Source organism: Pyrgilauda ruficollis, unplaced genomic scaffold (assembly GCF_017590135.1).
Source record: "Pyrgilauda ruficollis isolate IOZ18807 unplaced genomic scaffold, ASM1759013v1 scaffold48, whole genome shotgun sequence".
NCBI lineage: Eukaryota > Metazoa > Chordata > Aves > Passeriformes > Passeridae > Pyrgilauda > Pyrgilauda ruficollis.
The window spans coordinates 7,502,550-7,515,161 of record NW_024526377.1 but is presented as its reverse complement, the minus strand read 5'-3'; the positions used below and the strand labels follow the sequence as shown (position 1 = coordinate 7,515,161).

The 12,612-nt window shown below is 43.4% G+C and overlaps 2 protein-coding genes across 2 annotated transcripts in view; both read left to right on the top strand.

Moving 5' to 3' along the window:
• COL22A1 (collagen type XXII alpha 1 chain) overlaps positions 1 to 665 on the top strand; it is a 196,093-nt gene extending 195,428 nt beyond the window's left edge. Inside the window, exon 64 of the mRNA XM_041479400.1 lies at positions 478 to 665. Coding sequence (XP_041335334.1) covers positions 478 to 665 — 188 coding nt within the window. The remainder of the gene's footprint in view (positions 1 to 477) is intronic.
• A 7,360-nt stretch (positions 666 to 8,025) lies between these two features.
• Positions 8,026 to 8,826, top strand: LOC121359885 (leucine-rich repeat-containing protein 30-like). The gene has a single exon (XM_041479152.1). It carries the CDS (start codon positions 8,026 to 8,028, stop codon positions 8,824 to 8,826), a length of 801 nt encoding a protein of 266 aa, XP_041335086.1.
• The last annotated feature ends 3,786 nt before the right edge of the window (positions 8,827 to 12,612 follow it).

Genomic DNA, 12,612 nt, shown 5'->3' with positions numbered 1-12,612 from the left:
TCACTGCTTTCTTGGGAAAGGAACTATGGGAAGCCCTCATAACCCCATTGTCTGCATCTGGTAGACTGGCCTTGCATTGCATTCAAATAACAATGTGCCCACTATGCTCTGCACCAGTGAATTATCTCCCCAGTCTGGCTCTTGCCTCCACTTTCCCATTCTCACTTCCTCTCTGTGAGGACTGTATGTCATGAGTTGTCTCATGCAGCTCCATGACTTCAGCATGAAGGAAGAAGAGCAGCCGTATCAGAGCTGAGCATCCCAAGGTCGCCATAGGGAGTGGAAATCTTTATTTCAGAGGAGACACTCTGGTTGTTTCCTTGAGATACATCCTAGCCAAATCCAAACCTATGGAAGCTGCTCTCTGAATCCCAGTTTGGCAGCAAAGCCATCTCCTGTGACGTTATACTGCTGAGTACTGCACGCTGGGTGTGTCACTCTGGTGCCACTCACCAGGGCATTTTGTTTCTCTTTCAGGCCTCCCAGGGGAGCCTGGTTATGCCAAAGATGGGATGCCAGGACCCCCTGGCCCTCAAGGTGAAGCTGGTGTGCCAGGTCTGGCAGGTCCCCAAGGACCCCCGGGAGCCAGTGGACAGTGTGACCCCTCTCAGTGCGCTTACTATGCAAGCCTGGCTGCCCGGCCCTCCAATGTCAAAGGGCCATAGCGTGCAGGGAGCACCCCCAGACTTGTTTTGAAAACTTGAATTCCTTACACCTGCCAAGAGCTCTCCAATGTCTTCAGCTGCGTTTCTTTCGCAGGAGGCCTTCTAAAGCCAACAAATGCTGCCGGTCGGTCAGATTATTTTTATGAATTATAATTATTATTATTATTATTATCTTTGATGTGATATGTGAACTTATTTTTTGTTTGTTTTCTCTAACATCAGGGCATATTAAAATGCTAAAAATAAGTGGGTTTTTTCCTCTTTTGAAAAGCATATAATAGCAATGTGTTGTGTGACTGTTTATGCAAAACCATTCCAATGCCAAATTTTTAATCTGTTATCTGATTAATTTTTTCCAAAGCTTTATCTCTCATCCTTTCAGCTCAAATCAAATCCTGCAGCCTGGAGCATTAACTGTGACACACAGGCACAGGATTGTGGTGCTATTTGCCATCCACATGGCAGGGAGGAAGATAAAGTCATACCAAAGCTGGAAAAGGGTCTCCTGTACATCCAACTCCCAATGGACAATTTTGAACTGCTAGTGTGTGCTTTCCAGAAGATCCCTGTTAAATTTACTGTTCTTCTGCTGATAAATGAATCAGTATTCTATAGGAGCTACTTTTTCATGGAGTCATGTGGGATTTCATAGTAAAGGCCTGAAGGGACAACACAGAAGATCTAAACCTTTCTGTACTGGAGAGTTTTTTTCCAAGAAATGGAGCTTACTTACCTCTGTCAGGGAGAGGCATTTGCAAGGTTATCCTCTGTCAGGTAAGGGATGCCGAATCCCTTGTGCAATGTCAGCACATGGACAGCTCCCTACCACTGCTTCACCCAAAAGTCAGCCAGAGCAGCATAGAAAGCCCCCTGGTATTAAAAACTCAAGAAGCCAACTGTGACCCAATTCACTGTTTTGGCTGATCCATTATGACAATAACTTGGCAAGTTGTGTTACTTAGAGGGCTGGTGCATCGTGCAGCCTGGTCTAGGAGGATGTTGATCTTTGATGAAAGGATCAGAGCAAAGAGATGTTCATAAACATGATGGAAATTGTCTTTGAGGGTGACAGCAACAAGCCAGACAGTGGCCATTTCTGCCTATCAGCTAATAGCCAAAATCAACCTGAGAATGCAAAGACAAAGTAAAAACAAGATGGAGTCTGAAAAGACCTTCACAACAGGTCATTTGTGAGCTTAACCCTCTGACCAAGCCATGCCCACCCACTAAGTGCAGATCTGAGAAGCGATCAGGCCTCGCATATGTGCCAGCCAGCAAAGCAGCTGCATTTTCAAACCTCTTCTGCACAAAGCAGTTTGTAGTGAGAGATGGGAATAATGGACCTGACACAGGCACTAAGTGCTGAATGTGTTTGGGAATCTGGTCTGCTCTTCTGGAGACAGAAAAGAGGCACCCTGCCCTGCTAACACATTCTCCATATGGCATGGTGCTTCCAAACTGGCCAGCCTAAGCAGAAGCCACAGCTGTTGATAACCAGCCTGGAATCATACCCTCAGTGGAGGCTGAAGTGCAGAGATAAGGTTTTGTCAGTCTTGGAGTCTTTTCTCACCAGTAGCAGATAAAATTTGCCTCCACTTTACTGAAAATAAAATTAAATAATAAGTATAAATACCAGGGTTAAACAAAGTCTTTACTGTGTAGCTCTTAATGGTGCTATTTTTGCTATTTCCTATGCAAATAAAATCTTTTATTTGATTTTAGTGTGTTTCTTGCTATGGAAAGACCAATCAAAGTGAAAATACCATGAAGTGAAAAGGTTGCCACTTTTAAGTAACTCTCAATGGTACATGTGTTACTGTACTGAATCTTGGGTTAGCTTGCTGGATTTTAGTATTAAGCAAACATGTTGATCACATATTTAATAGAAGCATTTTTCTTAGTCCAAGCTGAGATTTCATCCCTCCAGTGGTGAGGTAGAAGAGGGTCCCTATTTGAGAGCATCTCCTAACATGGGAAGAGACATTGTTTTGGGTAAATGAAGGTGTTATGGAGGTCAAACATGTTAACTGAGCCATGCAAATGTGACATTTAATTCCTGTCATGATGGTGACTCCTTCATGTCTACAGGCTCTCATCATGTATGTGTATCTGATGTGCCATGCATGTCACAGAGTTCAGTACATTCTAGTGCACCATGAGAAGGGAATCTGCATAATGATGTTCTGTTAAACAAATTTCAGTGTGAGATCATAGAATCAGAATAATTTGGGTTAGAAGGGAACTCTAAGGGTCATCTAGTGCAATTCACAGTAGGTGAGGTGGAGTGGCATCCAGTTGAAGGAGATGAAAGGGTTTTTTTGATAATCTGTTTCATTTGAATGTCTGTAGGAGCCATTTCCAAGAGTCTGTATTGGGAACACAAGGGAAACACTTGCATCTTTAATAGCAATTGAAAAATCTGCATGAGCTAGACACAGACTACATCTCTGAGCATTTTCCTCCCGTAAAAAGGGGACACAGCCTAACTCCCTTTGCTTCAGCGTATTCCCTAGCATATGGCTATCTGCTCAGTCTGTTCCCAGAGACACCCCAGACTGTCTCTGTGCCCTGAATTCAGTGGGTGCCATTTCCCTGCTTTTTCTTAAACCTTATTTTCTCTCCAGTCAGTTAAGTGACATTTACCAGGCAGAATCTGTCTTTAGTGAGCAGAGTACATGAGCTGCAGACCCAGATCAAGACCCATGTTTGTACTCACCCAGATTTCAGTCATCAAAGAGAGGCTTCTATAGCTGCCACCTCTTACAGAAGCAATTCCTACAGGAATGTGCCTAAAAGGACACCTGCAATACCAGGTGAGAAAGGAGGGTGTATTTGGAGGATTGAAAAACTGCCACAGTTTTTGCTTGAGTCTGTTTGTTTGTATTTGCAGTCTTGGTAAAGGTGGCCCGAGATTACTTTCCAAAGTAGGTCTGCCATCTGGGAAGCCAGTAAACCTACAGTTACAGCCCTGGGCATGGTCAGAAGCTGCTCTCCATAAAATTCAGGTGCCTCTGTGCCTGACAGATGACCATGCTTGTATAGTTCAGCACTGTGCCGGGTGAACACACAGCCAAGACATGGCAGGTAGGACAGGGACAGTGCTGGTGGCTCTCTCCTAACCACCCCTGAGTAAGGGAAAGTTGTGGCTTTGGCATCTCGGTGTTCCTGTCTCTGCAACCAAGTGTGTGGTAAATCACCATACAATCTGTTCACTGAGTCTGAGGTTTAAACCTGGGAATAGACTGATTTTTTGTTGGATTTTGTTTTGGCCCTGTGGCAATGTACTGCTAAAATTGCATTAGAAAGCCAGACAATATATTATTCAGATTTTTAAAAGGAACACATGGGATTTATGGCACCACTGTCAGTTGCTCTTTTTTTTTCCTTTTTAAAAATCATGTGTAAATTACAGTAATTATAGCAAACAGACCATTATTTCATTCAATTTTTTGCCTGTCAAATAAACAAATTACAAAGACAGAACAAAGCAACAGGGTCATTTGGGGAAAATATATTTTTTGTGTTAAATTATTTAACAATTTCTAAACAGTTTTGAATTAGCTGCTTTTTGGAAGCTGTATCAAATGCCTGTGGGCTTTTTTCTCTTTCCTTAGAGACAATAAAAATACTGTGGTAGCTAAGCCCAAACTCTGTACTCTGACCACAGAACTGGTTAGGAGACAAACTCAGATTTTACATTCTGAGCAATTATTAAAAAAGAAAAAGTTTAAAAATTATATTTAAAAAAAACACCCCTAAAATAGAGTCTTCTGTTTGTTCAGCCTTTTAATGTGGAAACTGGCCATGCTCTGCCCTGTTAAACATTGCATTTGACAGCTTCTGGAGCAGGACTTGTTGCCTAGGAATGGCTGGGTGTCACCATCCACAGTATATGGGGCCAGAGACACTGACAGGGACTGGCAGGTATGATTCAGGACCTAAGGGAGCCTTTCCAGAGCTTCAGTGGGTGACCCCAGGGAAGAGCACATCAAGTAATGTAAAATGTCTGTGTTGGGTACCTCAATCCCATGCTCAGTCTCTCACAGTGAGATTCAGAGTCACAGAACACAGAACCACAGAATATGGTTGGAAGAGACCCACAAGGATCATCAAAGTCCAGCTCTTTGACTTCAAGGAGTCAAGCTGTGGTTTGACCTGCATTTTGGTGGTTCCAATGAGAGCTGTAGAACCTGGAGATCCATTCAGCTTATCCTAAAGTATTCAGCTGCAGCACTCAGAGCTGTGTTGCCTACATTAACTACATCTCCTTGGAAAAGAGATCTTCTGGGAGCTGTCTTTATCTTCCACCCTCAGTAACTCACATCCCCCCTGAGCTGGTGTGGGAATATTCATGTTACAGGTGATGGCAGGTCGGGTGCTCTGTGACCAGCAGCCAGGCTTCTCACAGGGAGAGGGGCAAGGTTATGGCAGGAACTTGTACTGTCCTTGGGCAAGGGAAACTTGAAATTACTGCACTCACTCAACAGTTACAACATAGACTGAAAATAAATCTACTTTCAGCCTCTGTGAGCTGGAGCCCAGTACTGATGAAGGTTAAGGTTCCTCCATGCATGGCAGAAAGAGCAGCATAAGGATGAAGTCAGTCTGGAGTTGAAGGCAGGCTCCTGCCCCAGTCTGCAGCCCTGTGCAGGGGTGAGCATCCACCAGAGACCACCAGGAGTCCTACTTGCTGTTACTTCTGCAGAACTGCTGGAGGAAGAGTCTCTTCATCACCCACCCAGTTGCCTCCTAGATACTGAATTTGGTGGCTGAGGCTTTTAGGGCAATATGGGTCCATCAGGGTTTGGATTTTTCTTTCAACTCCTTTGTAAATGGCAAAGTTGAATCAAGAAATAATTTGTTAATTTGGTTTAAACCTGGAAGTCACATACATATTAGATATTTCTGACTTGTGAAATGGGAACAACTGCTTAGAAAAGGATGAAGATGTGATGAAGAGGAGACTGCTTTTGGTAGTTGCTTTACAAAGCAGATTTTTATTGTAAGGGTTAACATCTGAATACCTTGCAGGGCTTGGCTCCACAATATTGATGCTAGCAACGTTGTTGAAGTTTGTCTGAGCTGAGAATGAGACCATCCTGCTGGGTCTCTAGGGGATTATGTGTTGAAAATGCAGGCTCTTTCTTGGTACTTTACATTTTGTGACATGAGCTCTATGTAGAAAGCATAAGGGGACAATTAGGAACATTAATCATACTCCCAACATTCCTATCAGCATCAGGAAGACGAATGTCCTGCAAGGAGAAAAGAAGAACCTGCCACCTTCGTAAAGGAAAGGACAGAGTCAAATTCCAGGTTTGAAAAAGTTCAGAAAGTGCCAAAACCCTCAGAAACCTCTTTCTGACAATACCTTTGTCTCTGCATGACATCCTGTCTGAAAGACTCAGGTTTGGATTTAAAGAGAAAAGCATGTTCAAACAGAAGGCAGCACATACAGCAATTTGGTTTATTTCACAGGACAGATGTATTTGACAATGTGTTCTTAGAGACACATTTTTCCCCTTAGCAATGTGGGGGATGGTTTTCACCCAAGTCTGAAATTATTGTCAGTGCAATAACTTCTTCAGCACCTTTTTGATGGGAGCTGAGTCTCATTTTTACAGTTATTTGTGAGGTCTGTTGGAAAACAACCTTCTTCTGCAAGTGAAAATCTCACTTTTCCTTGGCTGCTGCATTTGTGTCTGATGTACAGATATTTCTAAGTTATTGTACCCATTCATGCTTATGAAAAATTATTAGACTCTCTCAATTTCTGCTGAATTTTTTTCATGCAAAAGCCATCCCTGGAAGGTTTCAATGCCAGGTTGGATGGAGACCTGAGCAACCTGGTCTAATGGATGACATCCCTATCCATGGCAAAGGGGTTAGAACTAGATTGTATTTAAATTCCCTTCCAAGCCAAAGAATTCTGTGATTCTGTCCCAGGAGCCTCAAATGCCTAAGCAGCCTCACAGGCAAGTGATACTGTTATCTCTTACAGATGCTGAAAATTTATCTGGAAGAAATCCAGGGCTTGATTTCAACATGATTATGGTATTTACACTCTGAATCCAAGTCAAGGGTGACAGCTGGTATATGCCAGGCCTTAAAATGTGTATTTCAGGGTGAAAACCAATTAAAAAGCACTAGAATCTAGAAAGTAAAAGGGAGAGCTGAACAAGAATCCCTGAATCCTCTTGCCAGCATTGTCTGAATAGACAGCTACTACCATTCACCTGTGCAGCCACACACTCCCCTGCTGCTGGAACACAGGTTCCAGCAAATTCAGGAACATCCTTGCCTGAGATGATCAGAACTGAGGAGGCTGGGAAAGCAAAGCTGACGTGAAAGACCTGATCTTCACAAGACCTGACCTAGTAGACCTGCTTAGACTACACCTCTAACACATTGTCTTCTACCTCTAATGGCCTGTAGGTCTCTATCTCAAGGAGACCTCTCTCCTTGAGAAGCATCTGAAATGGCTGTCCTAAATAGTTTTTTAGCTGAAAGGCTTAAAGATTAGAGAATGAAGTAAAAGAGGGCGGCTTTCTCAGCCTGAGGCTTCAAACCCACAATTTTCTTCTTCCAGAAAAATGCCTTGCTCTCAACATCACATGCTGTGCTAAGTGGCTTGGGATAAACCTGGCATTTTACACATCTACAAAACCTTTGACAGCAAGGAATAAAAATTCACTTTTAAATATGCCAGAGCAAGTGCAACACAAGAAAAATGGTATCTCCATGGTGTAGGGGTTTACACACTTAGCAGGAGGGAGGAGGATATCCAGATTTCAAAACTGATCCTTTATTGTGTTTGCTGAATGTTAAAGGCACAAACTGACCTGAGGACAAGATATGTTAATGGTTCCCAGTTCCCAGGCCACCAGCTGTTACTCTGTTTTCTTCTTGTCCCATTTACCATGTGCCTTATCTACTCTGCCTTGCTGCTTCTATTACAATCCCAGGCAATGTGAATTCTTCAGGAAAGGGCACCCTTGATGCTTCCAGGAGAGAGCTACACACAAGCAGATATTTGAACGCACCTGCTGAAAAGCAGAGGCAGTTTTCCCTGTCTGACCACTGGTTGCAGCAGTGAGATGCCACATCACATCCCAGGAGCTGGGTTTTTGTGCTCTGCAGAGCAGGAGGGGAAGCACCTGATCATGTGAGAATACCAAATGTTTACTCAGTGGGATGTATCTGAGCAACTCAAACACTCTGAGCGTTGGTAATGTGTCCAGCAGAGCACAAAGCTGACAAGAGAACCATGATCGACCAAAAGCCTCAGAAGATGCCTGTGGAGCATGCCGGTAATTGTGACTGACAGTCTCCATTCAATGAGCCACTCTTCTGGTGGGATATGGATGCAGTCACCTCTCCCAGATGTGCCTGTCCAGGTCCTGATCCACTCTGGAGGTACCTCACAGAGCATGATCCGAAATATGAAGGGAAGAAGAAACTCAAGATCTCTGGCAGAGAGCTGCTGTCAGTTCCCATACAGGTCTTTGGGTTGGAGCAGCTGCAGGTGCTGGAGATGAGCCCAGAGCGAGAGAGCTGCCTGAGGTACAGGATGGAGCTGCTTCCCCAGGAGATCGGCCGTCTGAGGAACCTCACCTGCCTCTATGTGGACTCCAACAACTTGAAGAAAATCCCTGCTGAAATTGGCACTTTGAGCTGCTTGGAGAGGCTCACTCTGAGCAACAACAGCCTGAGCTCGCTGCCTGCAGAGATGGGGGCACTCCAAAGGCTGCAGAGCCTCCACCTTGCCAACAATAGCCTCACTGAGTTGCCTGCACCCCTCTGCCAGCTGAGAAGCCTCACCTTTCTGGATGTGAGTGACAACAAAATAGATACCATCCCCTCCAGCATTCGGCATCTGGAGAAACTGGAAACGTTGCTATTGCTCTTTAACTCACTGGAGAGCCTTCCTGAGGATGTCTGCCTTCTAAGGAATCTGCACACACTTTGGTTGGGAAACAACCATCTACGGTCCCTTCCAGCAGCCTTTGGGGAGCTGGTGAACCTGGACTGGGGATACAACTACTGCTCATGCAATTTTGAGGGGAATCCACTGGAGAGTCCTCCCCCTGAAGTCTGCAGCAGAGGCCCTGAAGGGATCAGAGACTATTTCTCATCGCTTCATAGGATTTGGAAAGACTAAACCACTGGTGTCAGTCCTCTTGAAGTGACTGTGATGGATTTATCCTGTGCAAATCATCTGCACAAGCAAAATGTGTTTCAGACAGGTCTGGTGAACTCACTCTGTGGAGCTCAAAAGCTTCCTCTCTGCTGTAAGGTGATTTCTCTGGCAATCTTTGTTGTTGTTGTTGTTGTTGTTGTTGTTGTTGTTGTTGTTGTTGTTGTTGTCTTTTGTTTTTCTTAAACAAGTATTGAACAGTGGTATACACCTTTCAGAAACTCACCCAGGGAGAACTGTACTATTTTTTTTGTATTTATAGTGGCACAGACTTAACTCAAGAAATGTTGCAGACAATCATTCAGTCTGAGAAAATAAGCAAGTCTGAAAGGATAGAGTCAGGTAAACAAGTGGTATGTAAATAGCAATAATCTGTACTCCTTGTTTGCACACTGGGTTGGGGCTTGAGTCTGGACTGGAAGTAAGCGCAAGCGGAGATTTCTGGAAGCTTTTAAGGTCATACTAACTTGTGAATTTGGCTTTGCTTCAGGTAGCCCAGAAACTCATCCTTTTTCCTGGTATTTTGCATGAAACACACAGGTTGAATCAGCTCAGGCTTCTGTCTGGCTCTGGATAAAAACAACCTGTATCCATGTCCCACAAGATATTGTGCAAACAATGTCTCCATTCCTTTGGCAGGACATAGTGTATTCCTCCTGAAGAGCAGCATTAGCAGGCTCTGCAGAGTACACAGTCAGGACTGTCACACTCTCTGGAGGCAGCATGGACCTGGGCTTGATGTGCCAGTCCATCCAGAGCAGACCTCAGAGATACAGCTCCTTGGAGCATGGTGATGCACAGGGGTAGCCCAGATTTAGAGAAGGCAGCGCTAGCAGAAAAAGTTTCCACTTTCACTGAGTCTGGGAAAGTGTTCAGAGCTATTAAAGTATGAGTATGCAAACTTCCTGCAAGGGAACATTCTGAGAATCCTTGTCATAATCATAAAAGGCTTCATCAGTGTTACATTATGGAAATTTGCTGAGACTCCTTTCTGCTTCATTTTGCTCTTTCTTCCCCCTATCATCAATGTTTTCCTCCCACCTCTCTTTAACTTTGCTCTTCGTGGGCGTTTTCTCTGTGGCTACACCCTCTGACATTTATGTTTCATTATTTTCTCATCATCAAAAGCCTCTCATTCCCTTATAAATCCTTTTCTTTGCCCTCTGTCTCCTTTGTTTCCTAGGTCTCCTTTGGCCAACACACAGAAAGATGCAGTTTTGTGTCTTTCCTGGAAGGAAGGGCTGAGTCAGGCCTGGTGGGAGCTGAGCATGTTCTTACAGCATTCCGACAAAAAGGGAGAAAGGCAGAGACATTGGTACACAGGCCATTAATTCTCTTGTTCAGTGTCCTGTCATTTTCTTCTCCTTATAGCAAAGATCAGCACAAGGAGATCTGAATCAATGCTGAATTTTTTCTGGGTGACAGAAGCTCAACTCCAGATATGCTTAACACAAACTGATTTTTACATTGCTCTGCCCCTGACCTCTGTGAATTTTTCAAACCAGCTGTGATTTTTTGGTGTCATGGTAACCACATTCATTATATTAGTGGGCTATCACACACAGATAAATGAGTGCATGGCAGTAATGGGCACACAATTACATCACACCAGGTCATCTGGTTTTCCTGCAGCTGATTATTTCTAAGACATGTGACATGGGAAAGAGAGTAGTAAAGGGACTTCGGTGCCTTGCTCAGTTGGATCTTTCTCCAGTGGCAGCATGGAGAACTGGAGATGAAAGAGAAGGACAATGAGCTTCAAGACTTCAAACTATTCAGGGTTTTTTTCAGAGGAGATTTGGGACAGTGTGTGAAGTAGCTCCTGAAGCTGATACCAGCTCAAGCAGAGGCTGTATCAAGGTGGCAACGTTGAAGATATTGAATGACTGTGGTCTCACTCCTGTTCCTCTCATTGATGCATTCTCCAGACTCATACAGGTCTTATTTCCCCACTATTTCTGCTATTTCCCCATTTCTGTAACTCCATTCAATATGTGCAGGCATTGGACCTTCCTAAAGCTTGCCTGGTACAGGACACGAGGTTAAAGGCAGTATGAGCAGCAGGACCCAGGTAAAGACAAGGTTATCACCCTGGTTTTAGACATGTGTGAGAATTAAATTATAGTAACTGTTGTCTTTTTAGAGGATTGAGTGTAATACACAAAATCCTTCCAGAGCATCATCTTACACAGGTACCAAGAGGGACAAATTTCTCATGCCCCATGTCAAGCCCTTCAGATTCAATATTGCTGTTTTTCTTCTACATTGCACAGGGTTTGGGCTTGAGGTTCCATGTCCAATTTTGACTACCTTTCCCTTCTGCATCTTGGTTGGTGATTTCTGAAAGGCAAGCTGAAGCTGACTTCAGCTTCTTTGGGGACTGCACAGCAATTTTAAGCTTTCACTTTTGGTTTTACCCGATCAGGATTCACACATTTTGTTTAACTAATCCTCTCTCCAAAACCCACAAACATAATTTGTGAAGCCTGATTGTGTCTGTTAATAATACACCTGTCATAGCTGGGAGTAAAATGGAGCAAAAAGGTGAGTTAAAAAAAAATCTTTAAAAAACAGTGGCAATATTGCCATTATAATTCTCTAGTCTGTTGGGAACAAGAGAAATTCTGTGAAACTAATGCAAGTAAGGGCACTTTGACCATGTCATCAAGCTGTTTGAGCAGACTGAATATGTTACTGAGATATGTCCTGACACTTTGCTGTCTGTTACCCCTTCCCTTCCCTTTGTCCTGATTGCTTTCCCAAAGTGGAAAACCCAATAGTTCATATTTTTTGCAGTATTCTGGCATCTGTGTTAATGACATAGTTATGCAGAGCAATAAGTAGATTCTGGTGTTGTCATTAAGATGGCATTAAAATCTAATCTCAAACTGCTTATCCTGTATTTATTGTATGTATTGTTTCTAAGCAGCCTCCTTTGCTTGTGCTCATTAAAACTTCAAGTGTTAATATCAGAGAATGGTAAACTGCTAAGATAGAGGCCCCTGGTGAAGAGACATGGATGTAATCCATACTCAGGGGTTGTGGGAAGGAGGGAGAGAAGGAATTGTTAAACCTGTCATTCAGTGTGGATGGGAGTTGTGCTTGCATTTCCCTTTACCCCGTGTTGCACTGTAAATAGCCTGGCCTAGGACAGCATAATCCCCTGGAACCACATGTGACTTCCACTGGAAAATTTTGAACTCTTGCAGCAGAGCAGTAATGAAATGTAAAAGCAGTGAGTGGAAATAGCTCCAAATAGAAATTTGGGGAAATATTATGTATAAGGGCAGAGGGCTTTTTAATTTAACATACAAGTACGTAACACTTCACAGGCTGGTAGCTCGAGCTGGACAAGTTCTGACTACAGATAAGCTGCATATTTTTAATGCTGGAGAGTTCACCTCAGGATATGGCAGATTCTCTACCCCCTGAAATCTGAAAACCCCACAGTCTCACTCACCTGAGAGTATAACTGTATAACACTTGCCTTGTTTTATGCAAAGTCAAATTTACAAAGGCTCCTTCTCTCTTTAAAGAATATGTTTACAATCTATGGCTACCATAAATATAAAATATTAGATCCCAGCATTTACTTATTTCTCCCTCAATTTGCCTTTACACGAAATTCAGTTTTTAATGGCTATGAGCAGTACTTAAAAAGTTGAAGGTTCCCAAGTTTCATGATCAGGGCACTTGTGGCCAGTCATGGAGCTTCTGAGTTGGCAAAACAAAAATGAAAAAGCAGTTGCT

Excerpts from the sequence above, each read along its gene's own strand:
- LOC121359885 (XM_041479152.1), top strand. The coding sequence starts at position 8,026 with ATGGATGCAGTCACCTCTCCCAGATGTGCCTGTCCAGGTCCTGATCCA.